The sequence below is a fragment of the Podarcis melisellensis genome, assembly GCF_964234715.1.
Source record: "Podarcis melisellensis genome assembly, chromosome: 12".
Classification (NCBI taxonomy): Eukaryota; Metazoa; Chordata; class Lepidosauria; order Squamata; family Lacertidae; genus Podarcis; species Podarcis melisellensis.
The window spans coordinates 31,759,518-31,786,226 of record NC_138544.1 but is presented as its reverse complement, the minus strand read 5'-3'; the positions used below and the strand labels follow the sequence as shown (position 1 = coordinate 31,786,226).

General features: G+C 41.5%; 1 protein-coding gene across 7 annotated transcripts in view; it reads right to left on the bottom strand.

Annotated features, from left to right (window-relative positions):
* Nucleotides 1–26,092, bottom strand: part of ICA1 (islet cell autoantigen 1) — a 66,672-nt gene extending 40,580 nt beyond the window's left edge. Inside the window, exons 1-6 of one of the 7 annotated variants that reach the window (XM_081882864.1) lie at nucleotides 25,835–26,092; nucleotides 15,072–15,110; nucleotides 14,572–14,743; nucleotides 12,312–12,384; nucleotides 10,441–10,564; nucleotides 7,323–7,521 (exon numbers count right to left, since the gene is read on the bottom strand). In XM_081882864.1, the coding sequence (XP_081738990.1) occupies nucleotides 7,323–7,521; nucleotides 10,441–10,564; nucleotides 12,312–12,384; nucleotides 14,572–14,743; nucleotides 15,072–15,088 (585 nt within the window). In that variant the 5' untranslated portion in view covers nucleotides 15,089–15,110; nucleotides 25,835–26,092. The other 6 variants (XM_081882867.1, XM_081882869.1, XM_081882863.1 and 3 more) reach the window with 6 other exon arrangements.
* Nucleotides 26,093–26,709: the final 617 nt, after the last annotated feature.

Here is a 26,709-nt window from a genome sequence, read left to right as displayed (position 1 = left end):
CAGGAAGTCTTTAACCAACAATGGTTTTGCATTTCTTCAAAAAACACTACAACAACAACCACTACACAATAAACAGTCATTAAAAAAATAATCCAGGAAAATACAAGCTTTGGAACAATTCAGGATATTAAGCCACTGTTTGAAGTTAGTTTAATACCCTGGCTTACTCCAGGTTCCTGGTTTGGACAAAATGGGAAACTATGTTTAATAATGAGCTGTCCAATTTTATTGATTGCACCTCAGAGGAGTGAAGGGCTTGTGCAGGCTAGCAAAGGGCTCCTTTATATCCCCATTTATTAAGCCAAAATATGATTATCCAAGCATTCCCAGTGACTCATTCAGGTCTCTGTTTGGGGGGAACATTGATACAGAAACTGTATTATTCACTGTAATACATACATTGAATTCTGCATGTGCCCAAGGGTTTTAAAAAGAGCCCGTTACCCTAGTTTCACTTGCATCACAAAGCAAGTGGGAATAACTGGAAGAGCTGTGTATCTACAATACCACTTTTATTTTAATTCCATTCATTAATTTAAAAGCACTTCTCCTAGAACATCATTTCAGTTTTTTATTTCTTAAGACTAAAATGGAGCAGATGGGGAAGGAAATCACTCAAGGGCATTCAGTCTACAGTTACTACAACATTCTACAAGCAATACATCTTAAGATGATGTAATATGTTCCCAGAAGCTTGCTTCTATTTTTAAAGAGCAGTTTTCATTATGGATTTGAAGGGCATCTCTATCACGCATTATTACACTGCTTTTAACCTATGAACAGCAATGATGTAGTCCTCCCAGCCATTTAATACATACTAAGTGACTGCAGGTAGACAGTTATTGATCATAGAGTAACTACAATGCTTTAACCAGTAGCCCTGCTATGGCAATTAAAATTCATGAAGTATATATGTTTGCTTTAAAAAGATTCTTGGAGCATTCCTCTAAAGTGAATTTTCCTTTCCATTCCTCCTTCTCTTCCTCTGAGTAATCAGAGAGTGAAAAGATCACAAGCTGGCCAGACACAATCCAGTTAAAGAAGAAATTCTCTGTCTCCTGTTCCAAAGCAACTCTCCGGAGTTTGAAAAATGACACTGACCGAGGATGAGTTTGCACTAGGGGTGCTCAGTGGCATCAGACAAGCCCTTAGCTGCAGTGGGGTGCTTCTCGGCTTGTCCAAGTGAAGCAGGTTCTGTACAAGGCACCCTGCAAAGTACCCCTCCCCAAGGCCCTTGTGGTGACCTAGAGCCAAAAACGAAACAACAGACAAAAGACTGCTTAAAAACCCCCAAAGCTTTATATCATCTTTCATATAAGGAAAATACGTGTGTGTGAGAGAGAGTGAGAAAGGAGTGATAGGAAGAGCAAATGCCAGGGTGGAGAGAGGGAAAGCTCTGTTGTGACTGACACGTCAGGTTTGTAAGTGGAGGAAATTATTTTACCCTGACTCACGTCCCTTTTAGTTCCGCGCGCGCACACACACACACACTCAAAATCAACTTTAAAAGGTGCCTAGCACAAAAACCTCTGGGTCAATTTGCCTGAAATTGGACAGTTTCTTATCTAGGAGCACCTTTCTCAAGTCTGACATTTTCAGACTATTTCTCCAAGAAACCCAAAGGAACATTAAGTGGTATCATTTTGACCACCCCTAAAATTGAAAAGGTTGCCCTTGCTGGAAAACAACTGCAGCTATCAAATTGGCAGGATTCACCTCCTCTGAAGGGGTAGCAATTGCTTCAGCTTTGGTCCAATTCTACAAAGAAATAAAGAAAAGTTATAGATGGCTCCTTTAAAAAAACACCTCAAACCTTAAGAGGAGACCAGTACAAATAACTCTGGAACTGTTTGCTTGTAATTTGTCATGCTTAATCCACTCTGAAAAGGCTACAAATTGCACTCACTTCTATCAAAAGGGGGGAAACGTTACAGTTGTATTTTCTCTCCCAATAGTGAATTAGGGCATTGTGTAATTCCCCCCCCCCCAATGCAGACTGCCTCAAAAGGCTGTGGCTCTGCATGCAAGGGATCCCAGGTTCAATCCTTGGCATCTCTAGGTTAGGCAAGGGGGAAACCCTGCCTAAAACTGAAACCCTGGTGGGGCTCTGCCAGTCAGTGTAGCCAGTACAGTGGTACCTTGGTTCTCAAACGCCTTCGTACTCAAACGTCTTGGTTCCCAAATATCAAAAATCTGGAAGTGTTCCGGTTATCAAACGTTTTTCGGAAGCTGAACATCCGATGCGGTTATCAGTTATTGTTTCCGTGCTGCCTGCACCAATCAGAAGCTGCACCTTGGCTTTTGAACATTTCGGAAGTCAAACAGACTTCCAGAATGGATTAAGTTTGGTGCTTTTGTTTTTGCTATTTATTTTGCGTTTTTGTTTTTGATGCTTTTTCAGTTAATTTGTTTTTGTGACTGTGTGGAACCCACTTCAGCTACTGATTGATTGATTGATTGTGTGACTGCAGAAATGGATAAAAGCCCCCCATCCAAACAATGACTATCATCAGTGCAGGCAAGAAAAAAAAGTAGTTTTAATTTTTATCATCTACAATACTGTCTTATTTATTTTATAGATTGATTATTGCTTTCATTTTATGGATCAATGGTCTCGTTAGATAGTAAAATTCATGTTAAATTGCTGTTTTAGGGGTTGTTTCTAAAAGTCTGGAACAGATTAATCTGTTTTGCATTACTTTCTATGGGAAAGTGCGCCTTGGTTTTTGAATGCTTTGGTTTTGGAACGGACTTCTGGAACAGATTAAGTTTGAGAACCAAGGTACCACTGTACTGAGCTAGATGGACCAGTTGATATTTCCTATATTTCCTGTTTTCAACAGAGGACCCTGATTGTGCTAGGTTGAGTCCAGGGCCCCAACCACGTAGCAGTTCTTTGCAACTCATTGCCATGCACACTGTGCGAAACACCTCCTCCAAATTCTGCACAGAGCAAAATGTACATTTTGCAAATTGATTGAATTTGCATGGTTGCATGTGTGAGTTTCTCAGGATACTGACTTATGTGTACAAATGCAGAATGGTGGAAGACACACAGCTCTGGGTTTTTACTATCAGCTGAAATCCATAAAATGGCATCCACTGCTACACAGAGCCAGAACACTTTATAAACCTACTAGCAAAATGGCTGCCTGACATAAATAAGCAAAAGAGGAGAACATTTGCAGGTAGGAAAAATCAGCTAACGCCCTGCTTTTGCTCTGTAAACATGACTGATGGCAGCTCTGTTGGACTGACAAATTTCCATCTGCCAGCTTTTTTCAACCAACAGGTAACTCACCAGTTTGTACTGATGAAGGTCCAAAGAATAGAAATAGTAAAAACCAAGGCCAATAGAGTAAAGCATTCCCCCCCAGCTTGAATGCAGAAAAAGAGAAAAGACAATATGCTTCAAGAAATGCAGCTCCTTTCCCAGTAAGTTTTCACTGCAGTGCAAAGAGCATGAAAACTGTCATACTGAAAGTTGCCATCCAGTAATGCTTAGATTTAAGTTGGTGGAATGCTACTGAGTACCTACATAGATTCTCTTTGTACTTCCTAACATACACAGGTTAGCTGTAAAGTTTAGATAGGCAGATCCTTCCCATTGTTCTATGTAATTTATGGAAAGAACAACAAAAACTCCCAAACAAAGAAGGCAAAGAGGTGCCTAAAATGTATGAAATTATATGTTGCAATTGAGGGCAGGAAGAGAAAGAGGAGAAATGAATGGCTGGCATTTCTCTTGGCTTGGCATAATTGAGGAACAAAACAAAAAAGGCCACGTGAAGCAAAATACCCTGTATTTTGAAACTGCCCATCATTCAAAGCAAGTCTTGAATGCAATTCTGTAAAAGCTCTAATAAAGCCCAAACATTAGGTGCACATTCCTGATAAGTCCTTAATGGGATGCCAGGTCCCATATCCTGTTTCAGATAAAACACCTTAATCACAAGGATATATAATCACAATATGTTTATACGCATATATAAACACCTAAAGTAGACCTAAGCATGCAGTGTGGCAACTTCCCTGTAGCACAGTACAAAACTGAGCATTCTTGATCTCAGTAACAATACCAAAAGGTATTTGGGGCTATCTAATTGGAGTGGTGGATAACCCAACAAAGCAGCTGGGCCCCTTAAACACAGGGATATTGCTTGCCTGACATTCAGTAGTTGGAATGCCAATGTGTGCCCAGCAAGGATAAAACCATCACAGAAGTCACTCCCAAGGAATTATGAAAAAGACTACTGCTCCCTTGCCAACTTCGTATGGAATGTACTCAGGTGTTTTGCAGTAGGTACCTTAACTAACAGATTTGTTACATACAGTGGTACCTCAGGTTACATACGCTTCAGGTTACAGACTCCGCTAACCCAGAAATAGTGCTTCAGGTTAAGAACTTTTCCTCAGGATGAGAACAGAAATTGTGCTCCAGAGGTCCGGCGGCAGCAGGAGGCCCCATTAGCTAAAGTGGTGCTTCAGGTTAAGAACCGTTTCAGGTTAAGAACGGACCTCTGGAACGAATTAAGTACTTAACCCGAGGTACCACTGTACTTAGGAAATTTACTCACCTTTCCCCAGTGTTTTTTTTCTTAAAAAAATGTTTAGATGTTTAGGGGTACTCTCATTTTCCTACTCATATTGAAATACTGCCCTGCAATGAGGCCAAACTTAGATTCACAAAATGTTTAGGGGTATGCATACCCCTGCGTCCCCCCCTAGAAAAAAAGCGCTGCCTTTCCCCCAACACACCAAAAATGAATAAAAATCCCATCTGCTCCGGGGCACTCAGTGTTACCTTCACTTTTCTAAAAATAAACATTGTTCAGCAATGAGATCTCATCCACACTTCCACTTGTCCTGCCAGTTTCTCCTGTAAAAACCCGCTCTTTACCTCTGATTTGGAATAAATGTTAATTGTTTTTTCTGTGCATTGATGTTTGCTCCAATTCAGTGCTAAATAGTAGCTTTTTCCTGGGGAAAGGAGTGGGGCAAATGGAAAACCACTCAGACCCATGTCTAGAAAGCATAGAAACCGTCTTGGACCTGTGGGACAAGCAAAGTGTGGACGAGCCCCAAGTCAGGTATGCTGAAGCTCAATGACATTACTGAGCATAATCTTTCATATTTGCAATTATGCAAGTATTGCACATGGGAAAAGACAATAAATGAAAAGTAACTTTATTCTGACCATGTTCCCTACTGCAACAAATGACTTCACTTGAAAACTGAAATTGTCCCAAATATGCCAGTATTAAAAATGTTCTAATGATATAGTAACACACAACTTCCACTCACCCAATCATAATAAAAAATTGCCACATCACCTGCATTGTCAACTGCATTCATCATGATTAGGAAAAGAATTTACAGCTTTTTCTTTTCCTAGCACATCTACAACCTCCTGAACAAAGACAGTGTAGTCCCCCTTGTTATGTTACAAATCCTCAAATATCTTGAAAGAGCTAGTAAAATACTGCCACCCAATGGCACAAATCAGAGTTGCACACTAAAAGACAAAAGCAGCTCCACTGTCCCTTCAGAACAGCAGACACCTAAACACGGAAGTAGTTCTGTGTTAATTCTCATCAAGGAAACATAAGACATTTGCTTATCAAATTTTCAGCTGTGAAGCAATGCAGATGTCCACTGCTGTTACAGAATGTGCTATGTAAAACCTGGTGTCCAGAAGAGGAAGTTAGATTCTTCATAGTTACAGGGTGTTTAGCTTGATATTTTGTATTATAAACAATTCTAAAAGGCAAGTTCAGTAAGAGTGGGAAAAGGTTCAGAAAAGGGCAACCCAAATGACCAAGGGGATAGAGCGACTATGAAGAAAGGTCACAGCGGTTGAGACTTTTGAGTTTAAATAAAAGGAGAGTAAGAGGCAATATGAATCAAGTTTATAAAATTATGCATGGCATGGAGAGAGTTGATTGAGAAACGTTTTTCTCCCTATCTTAGAACAACTCCATATCAACAAGGTTTCAGGCCTTCAAATGCAGGCCTGAATTCTTGACAAACTAAGAGTCTCCGAAATGATGGCAGGGCATGTAGCACATACTGTAGATCTGCTGCTCAGATTTGCCCCAATCAACCAACCATCTTGCAAAAAATTTCAGCAGAATCTGGCTACACAAAATGTCTTCTGCCCATCTCCAGAGGCCACTTAGCCAGTTTTTAATATATATTTATAGCTATAGATGCCTTCACTGGATTGTGAGCTGAGAAGCAACTTGTAGCTCAGGAGGACTGGACCCACTGGGGACTCAGCTAAGGTAAAGGGACCCCTGATCATTAAGTCCAGTTGCAGATGACTCTGGGGTTCCGGCGCTCATCTTGCTTTATTGGCCGAGGGAGCCAGGGTACAACTTCTGGGTCATGTGGCCAGCAGGACTAAGCCGCGTATGGCGAACCAGAGCAGTGCACGGAAATGCCGTTTACCTTCCCGCCGAAGTGGTACCTATTTATCTACTTGCACTTCGTGCTTTCGAACTGCTAGGTTGGCAGGAGCAGGGACTGAGCAACGGGAGCTCACCCCGTCACAGGGATTCAAGCCGCCGACCTTCTGATCGGACTCAGCTACACAGCTGCAAATAAAAGATTTTGAATGTGTTGTAAAGTGCAATATGCAATTGTGACACTAGATGGTGACTGTGAGCTATGGCAAATTCAATGCATTTTTCAAAATGAATTTTTAACAAAAGCATTTTCAAAACGTTTTTAACATGTGTGTAGATTCCACCTGGGTATAGAGGCAGAATCAACAAAGAAAGCTAGCAAAGTCTTCATGGAAAAGCACAGGCTGCATGCATCTTCTATAGATCGCAATCTATTATATGTTTACCTGAGAGTAAGTGCAATTGAATTCCTCTCTGGCATAGAATTGCCCAGACATTTACCTAAAACATTTATATCTGTCCTTCCTCAAAACCCTAAAGAGATGCCTACTATGGTAATATCTGATCCATTTTGTGTAATATATTATGTATGTTTACATATAATCAACTGTAATACAGTTACTTATAGAGCATTCTGTATCTACTCTTAAGTAAATCCCATTAAATTCAATGGGACTCACACCCATGTAAATATGTATAGGGTTAGGAAAACATTTCTGGTAGTTGCATCTTTCAAAGATGGAAAATATATTCACTATCAGATGAACTGTATCCCGCCACATGGGAAATATCAATTTATGATTAATTTCCCTCAGTGCTAGATGTTGAACTATATTTCTCTTACTGGGATAAAATCCATGCTCCATTACCATTTCTCAAGCATTGCTCTCTAGCAAATAGTGGGAATTTTCATACCTTCCTAAACTTCTCCATCTGTTTGTAAAGATCAGGATCCAGCTCTTGAGACACATCTTTCATCCACAATAAAGCTCCTCGGTATTCAGTTCGGCACTGCTCCATTCGATTGACCGTCAACCACGTATCGGAAATAGCTCTGTACCTAAATGTCTCCACTTCTTGGTATAGCCTGCACAAAGGAGTGCGCAATGCCAACCTGTGACCAAAAGAGCAAAAACAAAAATGGCAAGTGTAGGGACTCCTGAAACCAAACCAAAAGAGACTTTTTAGGCTTTATTTTGATTAGCAAACCAGAGAGACAAAGGGTTGCTAGAAAGGAATGCAATTCTGTTATCTCACACACAAAAACCACCAAAAAACAACAACAGCAACAAAAACTAATCAGACAGTTATGATGAGAGTGCATGACGGATCTCGTCTCCAGTTCTCCTTTCTCTGTGAACCGTCCCTCGGATCTTTCCGGGCCCCAAGCTGTTATTTGTCACTGCTCAATGTCCCACTCTTGCATCGTGGTGTTCCTCTTCTGTCGTTCGATGTATTGGTTTTTATGCTTCTGTGCTTTTATGTTTGTACATATTTTATGGGCTAATAGCCGTAAATAAATATAAGTAAGTAAGAAATGCCCATGGAAGGAATGCCAACAAGCAAATTAGAATGGACTCCTCCCCCGCAAGGTTCAGTTCGGATGGTAACATTTAGGACAATTTTTTCACAAGTACACAGCACACAATTTCTCAATGCAAGAACTGATTTAGCAAATCCATTTTTTCCTGATTGCTTCTGGTGTATTAAAAAATATTTAAGAAAGACTGCTGTTTTCACTAACAGTTCATTAATTTCCACATTCTCAAAGACTGAAGCTTTCCTTCAGAATCCTTAAAATAGCACTTTCAGAGAAGCTTTATAACCTGTTGAAATGTAACAATTAACAAGGCAATCCTATGCCCATCTACTCAGAAGTAAGTCCCACTGGGTGCAATGGGCCTTACTTCCAGGAAAGTGAATGTCGTATTGCAGCCTATACAGAATATTTATTATATCAGTGAGCAGCCCTAGTTAATTTGCACAGTATGCTGGTGCTGTGGTGAAGCAGCTAATATTTAATATGCAGACACAAGGTAAAAGTTATTGGCCATGTGGATAACAGGCTAAGCATTCAAAGTATGGGGCCAGTCTGGGTGAAATATGAAAGTTCCCTCTTGCAGTTTCTAGAATATGGTTCCTATTCCATCCTGAGATCAAGAGAAGCCTTCCCTCCAAATCACACACCTTGACAATTCTCGGAATACAGCACACACAGCACACTTTTTCTGCTATCACTTATCTGGAGATACAATAGCCTACTCACACATAGGTTCACTCTCCATTTAAACTGGAGCAAAGCTAGTTTAATCAACAAAGAATTCCAGTTTGGTGCATGCATGGGTGACCTAGCCATCAAACTCCTGAATATCTCAAACTACTCATAATGGTATACGGTATCTCTCTAAGCATTAGGAGACACAAAGGACTCTTCCTTGATTGGGCGTTCCATTCTGATGTTCCTGGTTCACATATCATTTATACTAAATTATACAAGATAGCACTGGTATTGGAGTGAACTTTTTGTACTCTGTCCTAGGCTATCAACTTCTGGCAATGCGACACCATCCACCATCCAAACATGCTTGCATCTCTAGTGAGACACATGCCTCACAAGATTGCTCTGGTGGGTCCACACCAGTCCATGATTTCCTTGCCTCTGAAGGTATCCTGACCTGGCCAATGATCTTGTGTGCAATCTGGAGCTGGGGGGACAACAGTAGCTAGTGAGATTGTATGGAACAAAGCCTTGTCAAAGCATGCTATCAGGAAGATATGACAAACTCTTAAGGTGTTTCTGGGACAAGGATGGCTTCCCCCTGGCTTGTGTCCAGCAAAGCTGAATACCACAAACCACAAGGAACGATAGCTGTTCCATCCTCCTGACAATGAAGCTGTGATACTTTTGACACTGGAAGGTGCAATAATGTCCCTGGTGTACCCTGTCTCTAGATACCAACCTGATCACAAGGATACAGATGAACTTTTTGATGAAAAGAAAACACCATTTTCTAGTTAGTGGTGCATCATACTAAACCAGAGGATGGACATACACATTTGAAATTGATGCCAAGGAGTTGGGGGTGTATGATCATACTGGAATTAAAATGAAAAGTGGAAAGTGTGTATATGGTTAGCTCCTGGGTTAAGAGGAAATGCTTGATGAGGGACTGTCCTGTAGAGGCGAGTGGGGGAAGGAAGTGAGTGTGGCTCCCTGCCTGCTGTACTTAAATATAGCTGTTGGTGTTTGAGTTTACCTGAAGTGCCTGGAGTCTTTTTTCTGAGAAAGGCAGCCCTCTTAGTGACAACACATTTGGCAAAGACTTCTGGCTTTAACAAACCAGAGATCAAGATGTGTGGCCCTCTTTGTCAGAAGGCTGAGCTGGAAACTGAGAGGGATCCTCTCTGCAGAAGGGGATGTACGTTTCATTAGCTCTTCAAATCAGAGAAGGAATTAATCTTTTAATTTCCTGCCTATTCTCCTGTGTCTGAATGAGAAGCTCAGGGAGGACAGGCAGGGACAGTCTGGGGAGGATTCAGAGAGGAGGCAGAAAAAAATCCTGTTTAAGGACCTGGAGACTGTGGTTCAAAACCCCATTTAGCTCTGAGGCTCCCACTGGGTGATATTAGGCTGGCTTAGAGAGTTACTGGCCAAACTCACAAGGTTGTCATGAAAATAAAACATGAGGTGGGGAAGAGAAAGAGAATTGTAGATGCTGCCTTGATCTCACTGGAACAAGGACAGGATAGAAATGTAATATATAAGTGACATTGAGGAAGAAAGACACCCCTCCCCCTAAAAAAAAACAAAAGAAAAAAACAGACAAAAGATACAGCCAGCAGTCCTTTCCTGCAGTCCTTTCCTGCAGTCCTGCTACCAGCAGTCCTTTCCTGCTTTTTATTAGGGCTGCTGGGAGGCTGGAGAGAGAAAAAGCTTGAAACCTGACGTGGGCTTCTTGTGCAGGCCTGCTTCAGAAGACAGGGCAAGGATGGTAAGCTATTTCATACATGAAGTCTCTCTAGTCAAACATACCTTTGTTGAGAGGAAAAGCAGAGGGCCTTTCCTGTAGCTTGCATCATCTTGCCCGCTCTGGTTTTATCCTGAGAACCTTGGGATCGGAGAAATTTCCCCAATTCATTTTCTTCTTGAGACAGAACTAAGATTAAAAAAAGAGAGAAAGTAGTGATGCACCACTAAGTTTAAAGAAGGGAAATGCTGCATTGCCCCCATTATTCAGGTCACAGAATAACCCTCTAACATAACCCTGCAATTTCTAATTAACCTTCATGAATTCCACGCACTTACGAAACAGACGATCGGGTTCACTTCAGCACATCCCTTCATGGGCTCAGTGTAATGTAACAAGAACTGCAAAATGACCTCTACGCTGAAAAGGCAACAGGAGAACGTGCTATTTTTTGCTTGAATAGAGCTATAAGCTTGGTGGGATCAGATGAAGTAGACTGCTGTGACCTGACTACAATACCTAGAATTTCCCTTGATTGTTTTACACTCTCTTTCAACTCCTTGAGCCTGATGCTCAAGTGACAGAAGTTCACAGGGGCTCGTCAAATGGATGCTGATTGAAACAACTTGGGCATCATACACCCTTCAGTTCTATTCCCTCTGTATATTTGCATTTTTTCATTTAGAAGATTTGGTTTCACAGAGTTTGCATTTAAATTAAGAAAATGTTTTAAAATATTTTTTAAAAAGCAAACTAAGGCAGGGCAAAGCATGTCCTACAGGTCCGTACACAATAGCAAATGTGAGGACCAAATTAAAAGGTATCAAGTTATGCAATCTCTCAATGGATGATTTTTACTTTTTTCTATTTCCTTCCACTTATATCCTACCTTTCTTCCATCATGTAACTCAAGAAGTTACTCAAGAAGTTCAAGTGGTTCCCAGGTAGTCACTTATCCACTCACTGATGATGATGATGATGATGATACCACCACCACCACCACCACCACCACCACCAGGCTGGCTTATTTTCAGCAGGTGAGTGGCCTCCTATGCCTTCAGACCATACTCTGGAACCATTGTTTTGCTTGAACAGCTAACACTGAAAAACAGGTACAGGAGGGTGCTGCTTCAAGCAGAGGGACAGAGGATACCCCAAAATGCTATATTCAAGTTGCTTTTGTTCTCTGCAGGACAAAATATACAGCCCCCCCCCTTTCTGCCATAAAAAGCAGCTTGGAGGGGGGGCGCACACTTTGACAGGACAAACAACAGGAGGAGAAAAAGTTAAGCAGCTCCCTCACACTCTCTACCACAGCCTCTGGTATTGCATTTCCTTTTTTATATATATAAGAACAGTTCTCATGTTTTCTGTGTAACACAATGATTGGACCAGTTTATCAATGTTGGGGCTGTCCCTACTATCAGAAAGAGTGGGGTAGCAGCCTTAGGCAGCAGTTGGGGTGAGGAGCAGCAGTGCTGGACCTTTGCCATCTGTCCTAAGGCACACACCATTGCTGGTCATTTCCCTTTGTCAGCAGACAGAGCTCTGTGTGTGATGTGGTCTGCTCTGCACCTAATAAGCTAGCCCACACCCCTTAGGTGTGGTGGAGGATGCTGTCTTGTCATCAATGTTGAAGTAAGATTGCAAGCATGATTTGCATATGGAATGGGGAGAGGAATCTTATCTTTGGCCTCAGACAGCAAAATCGCTTGGACTGGATCTGATCAAGTTCGATGTAATATCATATTTTTCTTTGTCATAGTATTTGTTTCCGCCAAATGTACAAAGCTATCTTTAAAGCCTAGACTGATAAATAATTTTAGTATCAACTTGAACTCTGATTAATGCTGCAGAATACTTCACAATTATCTTCATTTTACCACTGATTAAGTTAGGCTGAAAAGGCAAGGCTAGCTACAGCTAAAATACTTACAACAAATCCTTTTTTGATATAGTTCAATTGCTTTAAGTAAATCCATACACGTCCTCTGAATTGAATGGAAGAGCTGAAATGAAACATAAAATACAAACTATTGTTGAGACAGGAGACACAGAAAAAACACTTTCCTTAAAACTATATTTCCCTTCAAAACAGTATGTTGCTTCTGAAACCTTATCAGCTTTCCTTGCCTATGAATTCATAGTGTTTTCCTCCAATGTACAACATCACATGTGCAGCAATTTTCTAATACAATTCCTATATAAATACAAAGCGTGTAAGATGGTCTGAGCAAATCAGTTTGTCTCACGGGCATTTATGCTCTGTGATATGTTCTCTGCCAGTGAAATGCAACCATGTTTACAGTATAGCAGGAAGGCCATTCTGTGCAAGGAATGTGACGGCACAGATTTTAAGAGGTATAATTAAGGTCACAGGCAGAAAGTAAATATGTAAAATGTAATTTGCAAGCTGGAACCACTCCAAGAAGTAAACACTCAAACTATCCAATATTTCTAGAGATGAGGTTTATATTATTTTAGTTTTAGAATTTCTCAGGAAATAAATAGTTACCAAAAATAAAAATAAAAAGGAGCCCAAATTAGACATCAACATTTGCTTATTTAAAGAGACACCAGAGAGGGATTAACAGGTTCTCTGTTATCTATGCTAATTCTATAACACTGCTATGCTTGTTTTAATTCTACCATTAGGTAACGAATATCCTTTAAAATCAGACTCATAGAACTGTAGAGTTGAAAGGGACTCCAAGGGTCACCTAGTCCAACCCCCTGTAATACATGAATATTGACTCAATCATACATGACATATGGCTATCCAACCTCTGCTTAAAAACCTACATGGAAGGAGAGTCCACCACCTCTCGTGGGAGTCTGTTCCACTTTCAAACAGCTCTTACTGTCAGAAAGTTCTTTCTGATGTTTAGTTGTTTCTTGTAACTTGAACCCATTGGTTTGGGCCCTAGCCTCTGGAGCAGCAGAAAACACCTTGCTCCATCTTACAGCCCTTTAGATCAGGCTTACTCAACTTCAGCCCCCAAGATGTTTTTGGCCTACAACTCTCATGATCCCTAACTAGCAGGACCAGTGGTCAGGGATGATGGGAAGTGTAGTCTCAAAACATCTGGAGGACCGAGGTTGAGGAAGCCTGCTTTAGATATTGGAATATGGCTATCTATCTCTTCTTTACCAGGCTAAACATATCCAATTCCCTCAACCTTGCTAATAAAATGGAAAAAAAAACATCAGCAATTGCACACCAAAAGAAGGAAAGGAAATGGCTGAAAACAGACTTCTATGGCATGACACTGATTTATTTGCTACATTTGTATCCCATTCTTCCAAGAGGTTGGGGACACTTTTTTATCTTTACAACTAAATCAGGTACACGAGCCAGAAGACAGTGATTTCAATTAGGTGCATGTAGCTGTTTCTTGATTTCTCCCAATGTAGTTTCTCCTGCAGTGGTGCAGCTGAGATATCCAGGCCTAAGTCCAGGGACTTGCAGCTCAGGGGGCCCTCAAATTACCACCCAAAGAAAAGGAAATGGTGGAGGCAGAGGCAAACATCAGGCCCAGCACCAGCATCTAGGCTGGCATGGGCAATCTGAAGTTCACACTAGTTGCCACAGTATCCTTTCTTTCTACTTGTTTTATTTTTTTTTTAAAAATTGCCAGTGGGAGGCCAGCCAGACACATAAGGGATTACAGATGCTCATTTTACTATTAAAAGAATATTGTCATTTTCTACAACAAAATCTGTTTATCATCTGGGAAGCAGAAGCATACTCCATTTTATTCCTGTATTCATGATGGTGCTATGCTTTAAGCGAGTCTTAAAATGAGAAATTGCAAGTGCTCTGTATATTTTTTTCATTTATCGAGGTTGGTAAATGTGTTGGGTTTCTTTTCTTTCTTTCTTTTTTGGTGCGGGGAGGTCTGCTCTAACTTATCAGGAAAGAAAAAGCAGTTGGAAAGTACAGAATGGTGCTGGGAGGAGATAAATGTTAACAGCTGCACCACTGTTTTCATGCCTCATGAAATGCCATATCCAAGGGTCCCTCTAACTTTAGGGTGCATTTGAGGGGTAGAGTGGCCAGGGGAGCTGCAACAAGGAAGGTAGGGTTGAAAAGCCGCAGGGCATGAATGGCTTTTTGGAACCTGGCCCAATTTCTGTGACCTCCTAACATAGGATTTTCCCCCTTTGTGAGGAAATATCTGGGCTGCCATGCCTACCTCCAGTTTTGCATCCAGATCTGCATCTGAGGCCACCACATGTTCATCCTCCTTCTTTCCTGTGACTTTGATAAGAGTTTGTTTTGTCTTCCAGTATTTCTGCTGCATTTTATTGACCACAGACTTCTCTTGGCCTTGGGCATACCGATCATAAAATTCCCTTGAATAACTGCTAGGAAGCAAGATGCTAGTTTATTTACAAGAGATTTAAAAGACAATTTGAAATCATGTAAGATATCATATAAGCAGCATTTGATGCAATATCTCTGTCTGTATTTACATTCCTTGTACAGTTCTACACTGACTTGCATTTTCCCAACCTTAGCTCCTACTACAACCACCCCAGTTTTCCTGGCTTCTTCATACTTACGGGTATGGATGAACTATTCTGCAGCTAATGCATTATAGCTTGAATTTTTTTTTGTCAGTTTTAAGAAAGGCCGTGCCTTAACTCCGTTACTGCTACAGATACAGATACAAACACAGAGAAATCTACTTACTATTTGTGGTCGTCCATCTTTTGTTATTTTCTTCAAACACTATGAAATAAGGGGAGAAAAGCACAGCAAAATGATTGATGTGATTATGCATCCCAAACCTTTGTCATGTTTATACTGTTTACTTTGAAAAATATAATGCATAAAGCAGTTTGAAATTATAGAGGGTATTTCCAAAACCCCTCTGTGTTGCAATATTATCCATTTCTCAGAGAAGATAAATTCTTGTATCCTCAGTGAATCCCAAGGATTCAGCTATGTTCACGTATGGATAATTAAGTTCTCCTTAGTAAATGTTATTGCAGAATCATCACATTTTCTTTTGCATCAGTGGATGAGATCATTTCAGTTATGGTAGCCCTAAACCATGGCACAGACAACATTTAGCTGACAGATACCAATTATGCACTATATAGAGATATATATCACAGGATATATAAGGTATAGATATTCAGCAGTTTCACTATAATAAACAAACAAGAAAAATAAGCTCTTTTAGGGCCATTTTTGCCCTTTTGTGCCACTTCCAGGTTCATGGTGATGCACATGTGTGCCATCACACATGCCTTGAATGCATGTGAATGGGGAGTTGCCTGTACTGCCCCTGGTACTGCTGGATATATACTTCATTTAATGTTGAAAAAGAGGGCGGCTGAAACACATCTAACAACTCACATAAACTGTTAGAATGAAGATATAAACCCAGTACAGATACAACACTAGATTCTTGCAAATCATTAAGTGCAAATATGGAACCTATCTTATGAACACATGCCACACCCACCTTTCTATGGATAAATTTTATTCCCTCCTTCTTTCCAGTTAACCATGATGCTACATAACAATTACACCAACACAAACTATCATCAACATAAACCAGGTTCCCTCATAAGCCACCTCAAACCATGGTTATATTTTGGGCTAGTAAAGCACTAGGGGTAGTGTTCGTCCATATCGTGCTAAACATGGTTGACACAAGGAAATGAAGGGTGAGGGGAAATTGTTCCAGAGAACAGAGAAGTGAGAGCACATTACTGAAACTGGATGTCCATGCAGCAAACTGTGGTTTGTAGAAGCCAGCATTACATCTCCATCCACAAATAAAGCTAGCAAGTATTGTTTTTTAATATATATTTAAATGTCAGTAAGAGACAAGGAAAATTACCTTTTCCATTTATACTTTGGGCCTTTCAAACTGTCAGAAAACATTTACCTTTGGAAACAGCATTTTACATGGAAATAGGTTTTTTCAACTATATAGCAATGATTCACAATACTGTATAATAGGCTTAACATCAATTTAAGCCCAGCTATGCTGATGGTATGTTTTGTATGGCAGCCAATTACCAATGATATTAGTTTCATACCAATCATGATATTTACATTTACAAGTACTCCCACTGCAGTAATAGAAATACTCTAAAAAGGAATGAATATATGTAAGATTGGCAAGAACTAAGACTATAACATGCTTTGTTTCCTTCATCCTTGGGCTGCCTTCTGTTCATTTCTTAATCATAAGGGTAGATGGATGTCTTAATCACATATTCTGGACTGTGACTTCTTTATGGATATCCCTCAGCTTCTCACAAAACAAGACTGCAGCTGCTATCTTGAATAAAGGCCAAGGGGGGTAAAACTGTTGCTGCCTTAGAGCTATTTCATTTTTTCAACTCTTGAGTAAAATTAGTGGAGGATAAGTGCAAAAAAATTGTTGCTAAACAAAGTAACTTCATTTTCTAACTGCTTTTGATGCAGGTTTGTTTTTATAACAATCCACTATGCTGTTAAGGTATCATTTGAAGATAGCCTAAAAGGAATACTCCTAATGGAAGCGGCAGGATTTGGTTTAGCAGACACAATTACTTGTTTATGCAACCAGACAGGTAACAAATATGAAAACAAAAAGCCTTTCATTGTGACCTGACTAAGCTGTAGCTTGTCAGTGGCAGTTATTTGTGTTTTTTTGTGTTTTTAAGTTCCTAAATCTATCACCAACCAAAAAGCAAAAACAAATACCCTCTTGCAAAGTATTCAAGTTGATGGTTGCAATTTTGCATCAACACAGTTGTTTGGGAATCTGTAGCTTTTATAATGAATATTCCTCCAGCTGTAGTAAAAACCTAGTTAGGAACTAATATCTAGCAAAAAATCCTCAATGAATTTAGAAACCTCTTTCTGCAATACAAAATTCTCAGTCATAAAATGTGCAATGCTTTTTGCTCCTCTTACTTGGCTTTTCAATTTCAGGAAGCACAGACCATGCTTCCAATGCTGTCCATTGCAGCTGCAGCGGTTTCTTGAACCCGCCAGTACTGGGCCCCGACCCAACAGCTGAAGACCTATGCCAGGGGTAGTCAACCTTTTTATACCTACTGCCCACTAATGCACCTTTCTTGATGGTAAAATTTCCTTACTGCCCACCAGTGCTCGATGGAAGGAGGATTCAGCTTGTGCCGTAGAACCCCCTACTGCCCACCTAGAATCCTGAAATGCCCACTAGTGGGCAGTAGTGACCAGGTTGACAACCCCTGACCTATGCACTAGAGACATTCCCCCTCTCTTTCCTTTGAAATATCAGAATCACCCCCATATACCATATGCGAAATTCCTTGAGGCTCCTTTGCAAAAGTGGTTTACCACACAGCACAAAGGCTGTAGGATGTCCAAAAATCCTTGAGGTGCACAGACCTAGCTTCAATTGTTCTTTAATCCTATACCTGAACTACTTATAGTCCAATTCTAAACTCATTTGACTAGACTGTGATAGGAATCCCTGTTCATGGCTTTCAATTAAAATATGTTTACCTTGCTCCTGGAAGATTAAATGCAGAAGTCATTCAACCCTTCTACATTGGATCACATAGGGGAGAATACAATCTTCTGTACAGCCAACATACTCTTGATTAACTATATGTAACCTTTTAGATCGCTCAGTACCATTTTGCATTTCTGTTTCACTACCTTGTGTTCAACACCCTTAGCCAACACAGGGTGTGGCTGATAGAAGGTTTGGCTTTTATTTACTGATGTGCCTTAAACTTATTTTACCCAGGTCGTTCCCAGAACCAATTCACCTATCCCAGAATATCATTCTCCAATATATGTTCCACCCACCCCCTTCTCCCAGCACCTTACTGTTATTCACTTCAATGCCTCCCAAGTGGTTCTTTCCCCTGTATAATCAGCCACTCTTGTGAAGCTCCACCCGCCCCACAAAATATGCCCTCCCCCATTCTTTCTGCTTTCAGGCTCCCAGTGCACCCTCTCCTTCAACACTTAACTTCAGAAAACATGCAGAGAGTTTCTAGCTGTCCCTAATTTTGCACAAAGGTTAAAGTAAAATTAGATGTCAGGGGTCTTACAAGGGTAAAAGAAGCATTGCTGGATCAGTTGCTTTTAGCAGGATGGATAATAAAGAAAACTGAAGGCTGAGGAAAGGTAACAAATGGGCAGGCCAAGAAGCAAGAGGAACAAAGGAATAAATACAGACAGGCTAAGGTGAAGGGCGGGGGGGGGTAGGGTGGGGTGAGTCACAGCCAAATATCTCCAAGCATGGACTGTTGGCTGTTCCACACAGCAGCCTCATCCTGCTTCTTGTCGAATATAGCTCAGCTTTGCAAATAACCCAATTCTAGCAATTGTTGGGACCAATGGGAAGGAAAATATGAAGGAAACCACAGTGGACAGAAAGAAAAACTAAAGATACCCACCCACCTTTTGCACAGAGTGCAGCAGGCCTTGTGATTTCATGATTCCTCTGCCTTGGATTCTCCCACTCCTACCCACCCCTTTTGGACTGCTTGGTCCAACAGGGACCTTTGCTACTGAGGTGGTCTAGTCAGGAGAAACCTGCAGTTACAAGGGGTAACCACAAAGAGAAGGTTTGCTATGCTGCTACATTTCCCCGTATTTATTGCAGGTTTGACCAGCCTTAAGCTCTTGCTCCTGCCCTTTACAGTAAACAATGCTATCAATAAATAGGCAAAGTTAAGCTGCTACCAAGAATTTCATAAAGCATTACTGGCTTCATGAAAGGTTTTGACTGCAGAAGATAGGCAGTCAATTGACTGGCAAGCATATATGGTAAAAAAAAAAAAAAGAGGGCGAAAACAGATTTCAATTAAACAAAATTACCTCTCAGCAGCTTGCTTGTTCACACATTCCCATGTCAACCATTTGTGGCCTAGAAGCTTTCCTGCCTAGATTCCCAGCGACAATTCGACTGCCATAGGCAATCCAGGTGTGCAGCTATTTATAAATTTGGTCTGAGAGTTGGCAAGGCAAGTGTGTGTGAGAGATTCCTGACATGAATATTATCAGAGATGGAAAGTGCAACATTTCAAGGACCTTAGCTGTTTGCAATGCTTTAAACCATACTCTGAAGGTTTTAATCTAGAAAAGTGCTTTCAAGGTTATACCATTGCAAAATAGCCACCTGCCTTAACAACGGAACCAATATATAATGGCTGGAGGTACAGCAAACCAGTTTTTAAAATAAACACAAAGAACAAGTAGAAATGCTACTCTTGACCTGTAAAAATAAAAACCAGGATTTACCTGCCAATTTAAACAGCTGCTTAAAACATTCATGTAAGAAAAATACGGGTGGTGGTGGTGGGGATTAACATGGTATCCAAGGTAAAATTTACACACCAGCCTCTTGGAAACTACTATACAAAGATGTGTGATATTTTGACACATATTATAAGCTACCCTGACAAGGAAACATAAAAAGCTAAATATATAAAGCTGAAGCAAACAGTCATTGACCTAGTAGGAACATCTATTGGGAAAAACTGCACTACACAAAAACAGACTTTCCCCTCAGTATGAACGGAATATATAAATGACATTCTCAGCCTTCCAAATAAACTGTCAGTTTTTTAAAAAAAGACATTGTAGCTCTATTTGGGTTTTTCGTTCACACATATGTAAGTGCATGGAGAGGGATAGGAGAGCTGTGCCCACTGATCCTGCCTTCATATCCCCATCACCACAAACAGGAGCAGAGAGTCTGTAAAGGGAAGAATGATGTGTTTACATTTCCCCCACAGCTGGGAACCTAAGTGACCGTGCGCAGGGCACACACCATTCCCAAAAGAGCAGCTTCCACTCCACTCCCAACCCTGATATTGCTCTTGCCTTGACTACACTGGAGGCAGGAAAGCACCTTTAACTCAAAGGGTAGTTTCCTGGAGTGTGAAGGGAAGAGTTGCCAAGAATGATCAATGCAACGGAAGTGATGGTGGCAGAGAATGGTGGGAAGCGTCTACTGGGGATATTCAATACATCCTGGTCCTAGAAATAATGAGACAACTTGTCATGGAAACAACTGTACATTTTCAGGCCTCATGCAATCTCGTTGCCATGTAATTCAGCCTGCAGCTACAATGAATAGCCACCTGGCATCTCTCAACCCCTATTCCAGCTTAATGCACCTTTTTCTGTTGCTATGAAAAGGCACCTGAACATATAAGTTCAGAAGCATGCAGCTACCAAGTATAAAACATTGGCTATCCCTGCTTCTGAGTTACACCAAAGTTTTCAAAGGCCAATAAAACTACCTTAGTGACCAAGTTGGAAAAAGATCCTGAAGCTATTAGCATGAAAGTGAAATTATAACCCAACGTAACAGATATGGGGGTGAATCTTAAAACAAGTCAATGGAAGAAATTTCACAGAAATTTCCCTTGCACCAATCCCAAAAGTCACTCCGGAGGATTAGGTGGGGGGCTTCTGAATAATGTAGGATATAGCACACAGGCTGCTGGAAAGGGAAGAACAGCCCACAATCAGGCAGAGGCCTGCTCCTAATTTTGGACACACACACATCCTTCTCTGTGCTGTTCATTAGGAATCCTCATCCTAAAAAGAGGCTTTCCGTGGGCAAAGGTGTCTGAAGGAGTGAGGTAGGTGGGTAACTTTCATCCCCCCCTTCCATTCACTCATTTTAGAATACAAGCCATAGTAAATAGCCAAGGACACACTGGTTGTTCAGCAAGTTAGCTACTTTTTCTTTTAAAACGAGCAAGTTAATTGTTTCATCTTAAAAATAAATAAATCCCTTACTTGGGATTGGACACCTTATTCAACTATACTGGACCCAACTTCTAGATATTATATAAGCAAAGTTTTAAAGTATGATACATCTAAAGGACATACACAGATTCAGTTCTTACAGAGCCTAGTTGAACTCACTGCAAATTAACCATGTGAAAAAAGAGAAAATGTGGGAAAATAGGGTTGTAATGTTTTCTCCAACAAAATTTGTTGTGCAATGAAGGGCAGTGATTTGTGGAGCAGCAATGATAACTTGCACTTGTTGAATTTTCACTCCAAAGGATTAACTTGCAAGGGTTTGAGATTTTATTAGCTACATTTGCATCCCATCCTTCTTCCAAAGAAGTCAGGGTGGCATACACAAGGTCAAACTATGTTATCACAACTCTGTAAGAAAGGTTAAGCAAGTTTCATGGCCACATAGGAATACAAAGCCAGGTCTTACCAGACTGAGTCCAACATTTATTCAGCATTCCACACTAGCAATTAGCAGCATATATTGCTTTTAGCATAGCCATCTGTTAGTTTTAAAATGGTAACCCACATCTAAAACAAAATTGGTGATATCAGTCCTAATGAGAATTTGTTGGCTGGGGATGACGGGGAGTAGTAGTCCAAATCATCTGAAAGGTACCAGGTTGATGAAGGCTGAAATACTTCTGCCTCCCCACCCACTACCAGAATGAGGAACAGAGTCCTGTCTGGTCTGGCAATGTGGTATTCTAACGGATATATGCGCCCACTGAGTGATCCAGTATAATTTAATGCATTAAGCATTATCTAGATTCAGTGGAACTAAAATGTTAACTTCCAGCCTGATCATGCACCAAGTTTGGCAGAAGAATGAATTTTGTGCGGCTTTCTTCCTTTTATGCTGATACACATGTATTTTCAACTTCTATTTTTGCATCATTTTCCACATATGATAAACTACTTGACTGGGATAATATTAAGTATTCTTCAAGTTTTCTTCAAGATAAACAATTCTTGGGATCCTGGACCCAATGAACATTAAAAACTCCCATAAACATACCCATTTGTTCAAGTTGCTTTTGTTTGTAAGAATATTTATGTTTAAGAGCCAAACTTCATATTCAGAAACTTCATGTGGCTATACTCTTCCAAGGATGCTGCAGGTGAGCAATCACATGCTCAAATGTTTCCTGTTACATGCTTATGTTTCTCATTGTTCTTATATATGCAATTGCTTTAACTGTTTTAATATTTGTGACTTCTTTTATATGATATTATATTGTATATTGCTTCTGTATTGCATGTTATTTACATCATCTGCTTTTGAAGTTGTTTAGACCAGGGAACATACTGTACACCATTTCTGAACTGCATGGAGGAAAGAGACAACATATGTGAAGTGCCCTGAGATCTAGGGGTATAGGGCAGTATACAAATTTAATAAATAAATATATGTACATTTGACAAATAAAATTAGCATTCTTAGTAGAACAAAATATTCATTAAGCTGCTCTCTCTGGTATACAGCACAATTTATGTACTGAATGATTTACAACTTTATTTTGGTTTGTTCTTCCAACAGCTCTCTACAGTACATGACAACTATTTCCATTTTTCACTTGTGGAACCATTATGATGAACAATATTTTTTCAGATAGAAAACTGATGCTGGTGGCATGCCTAGAACCAGATAGTGACTGCCGAGGGCTTAAACAAATGCCTCCTTGACTCCCTGGTATATTAAAGTGCTGGGATCTATGAAATAGGCTAGGAAAGAATTTAAACACCAGTGGAGAAAGACCCAAGCAAAAAAAATTAAATGACTGCATATCCCAGGGAGTCCATATCCAGGCCGATGAAGTGGCAATGATGGGTAGTTTGCTACCTTGTGACAACAGAACCTTTCCAGCTGGTGCATAAGTTGTCTGGCTGGAAGGCAAACTATCATTTATTTGTATATTTGTGACCTGCACTTTTGCAACAAATAACAAGGCAGCTTACAACATAAATACAATGAAATCAATAAATAACTACAGTATCTGCAAAACGTACTTAGAAACATCAACAAAACAGCAATACTCATTGTTACTGTTTAGTTTGATTCTTTGTTGATAAAAAGTTGCTCAAATAAAGTCTGACATGAATGCCACACTTCTGGCGAGTCTACATCAGAGATGTCAGGAATTCTCACTTGGATTGGTTTGAAAGGGTTTCCTTCAAGTTTGTTGTCAGAGACATTTCCTGAAAGTTTTGCATGGACTTGTCAAACTCAGGTGAAAATCCTGTTCGGCTATGAAGGTCACAGGATGACTTTGGACAAGTCCCCATCTCACAGTGCCCTTGGAGACTAGGTGTGAAGCATTGCATGGAGAACACTGGCAACATATAAGATACATATAGTGAAGGATGGCTTAGGGAGGGTAGGGTCCTGACAGACTCCAACTACAAAGCTGCTGCTGAAGGGGTCAGAGATTATCTTGCTCTTAAGCCCAAAGAGACTTCCTGCTCAGGATGCCTAGAAACTATCAGGGTGGTGGTGTGTTTGGGGGTTTCTGTTGGGTTGAGAGTTTATTTTGGAGAAGCATTTTTACTGATACTGCAACTGTTTTTGTATTTTTCTTGTCAATACTTTATGATGAATTAGGTAGGGATTGTCTGATTTTATTGCATATTTAATGATGTTTTCATATCGATATTGTAAGCATGGTTTAACTATGGAAAGGCAGCATACAATGATGATGAGGTATAAATAAGCCCCCATGGAGCTTTCCATCCACCAGTTCTCCCTGTCCTCCTGTTAACCTGCCACTATTTCTAGGACAGGAGTGCAATACAGTTGCCATCAGGATCCTAAACATTTCAGATGGTGCAAATTATAAGCTATAATCCATGATTTCTGCTTTCAGATGATCATATATTGCATACTCAATGGGTCAAGCTACAAATGAGCTTTTCCCCTATGCATGCAGCCCCACCACTCCTTGCAATCAAACCAGTAAGTCTCCAATTAACCATCATTTCCTGTATCATCCAAACCATGAATCTATGGTTACAAGCTAGGATATTAAAACAACTTCAAACCATGGTTTAACATACTGGCTTGTTCTGCAGCTGATAACCATAGTTTCCTGGTTTGGATAAGACTGGAAACTTCCCCGTTCCTAGGAGCCAACTCCTAGGGGGCAAGGTCCCTTTGCACCACCAAATAATATATCTGAGGGGGCTGGTTCCCCTCCCCCAAAGTTGATAGGCATTGCCATTCAAATGGTGTGCATGTACCGCATATTGTGATCAATTATGTGGGGTGCTGCTTACATGCCTCCCAATATGTTATTCAAGTTGGCACCCCGTCCTGATTTGTCTACTAAATCAGCCGGGAAAGAAGCAAAGGGGCTGCATGCATGTGTGGGCAAAAGGCTCATTCATATTCCAGTTTACGAAGCTGAGACATGACCACCCTAACACAGTCATTATCACTGGATAATGCAATCTCTAAAACACAGATCAAGACCAGACAATTCAGGGCTTGTGCAGTGCCTAGCAGGCACCCAAAGTACCAGTCCTCAGAGCCAACTCTCAGGGGCCGGGGTCCCTTTGCCCCCCCAAAAAAATTTCAGGGGGCTTAGCACCCACCCCAAGTTAATGGACATTGCCATTCAAATAGTGGGTGGGTGCTGCATCTTGTGATTGATTATGTGAGACCGGGCTTATGTGCCGCCACCCCCCAATAATTCATTCAAGTTGGCCCCTCTGGTACCAGTGTTGTAGATTTAATCAGTGCTTTTTTTCCTTTAAAAAAAAATGTTTAGGAGTCCTCTCATTTTCCTACTCCTCTTGAAATACTGCCCCTCAATGAGGCCAAACTTAGATTCACAAAATGTTTAGAGGTCTGCGTAGCCCCAGGAAAAAAAGCACTGGGTTTCATAATAATACCCATTATTATTCCTTATCAGCTTGAAGGGTAACACTGTGCTGCTGACCTCAAAAAGTGTCAGTAGCAGCTTCCCTGCCTGCGAACAGCAGGCGCCCAAGTTAACGACTGAAAGCAAATCATGCAGCAAATTACGAAAAGGAAAAAAACACCAAACCGGGGAGGAGGAAGCGAATGCACCTGCTGGTTGTCATATCTGCTAAAAGGATGAGAAGGGAGGGCGGGGGATACCGAGTAAGCAAAGGGTGAGGCGTGGGGGGGGGAGAGATGCCATTTTGGAACCGGGGGAATTGTGGTTACCCAGGCGAAGCGATGGGGGGGTTGAATCCTGACACCCCCCCATTGCAGCTCCCTTCTCCCTCTGCCAGGGACGCGCCCCACCCTCGCACCCCGACCCACCTCCTGCTTCCAGGCATCCCCGAGCTATTCGCCTCTCCTCCTCCTCCTCCTCCTCCTCCTCCTCCGTGAGAGACACGCCGCCTGCCGCCTGCCGAGGTGGTTGGTGGTCCCTGCCCGGCATGCGCGGCTCCGCCCTGCGGCGGCGGCTACTGCTGCCTCATGAGGAAGAACCTGCTTTTCCAGCTGGGCCGAAGCGCGCTCCTTCCCAACTTACCTTGCCCGCGGCTCTGAGGGAAGAGGGCGGAGGGCGGCTGCGTGCGTCGCCCCCCCCCCCAACTCCCTCGAAGGGCTCCGCGGCCTCGCGCCCCTCCTCACAGGGGGAGTCTCATGGCGGCCGCTGCCTGGCCAGGGACTCCCCTCCCCTTTCCTCCCCCCGAGAATGGTTTGCTTTTGTTTTTACCTCACGTCGCCCGCGGCCGCCGTGGCTCCAGGTGTTCCAGCTCCGCCAGCGTCACAATGTTCCTCTGCCCGGGAAGAGAACGGCCCCGAGCAGGGGAGGAGCTTCGGCCGCCACCGTTGTTACCTCAGCCTGCCCCCCAGCCCCGAGCGCCCGGTTCCCCTCCTTTGCCTCAGGCGGGCGAAAGACCCGCGCGGCCTGACGGGCTTGTTTGTTCTTCTGGGCCCGGAGGCGCCTGGCGCGGCTGTGGCTTCCTGCGATTGTTCTCCCTTTCTCGCCACCAAAGCGCCGAGACGGCACTGCAGCTTGGAAGTGTTCCCGCTGCTGCCTCCTGCCTCTCCAAACAAATAAAATAGGGCTCCTGCGCTTTTTTTTTTTTTTGACATTCAACAGGTGAAGCTCGTCTCACTTCACCTGAGGGAATTTGTCGCAGACCCTCCAATAAGGGCGTCCTATTCCATGATGGTGATATATACTGCCTCTGCCACTCTGGGCGGCTTCCAACATATAGCTGTACCTTTATTCTCAAACTTAATCCGTTCTGGAAGCCTGTTCCAAAACCAAAGCGTTCCAAACCAAGGCACGCTTTCCCATAGAAAGGAATGCAAAATGGATTAATCCGTTTCAGACTTTTAAAAACAACCCTTAAAACAATTTAACATGAATTTTACTATTTAAGGAAAGCAATAAACAATGTACTGCAGTCATACAATCAATCAATCAATCAGTAGCTGAACTGGGTTCCACACAGTCACAAAAACAGAACAAAGAAGCCGCAAAAACAAAAACGCAAAATAAATAGCAAAAATAGACAGACCTCAGTGTAACACGCAAAATGGAAGTGTGGCACTCAAATTGGAAGCGTAACACTCAAAATG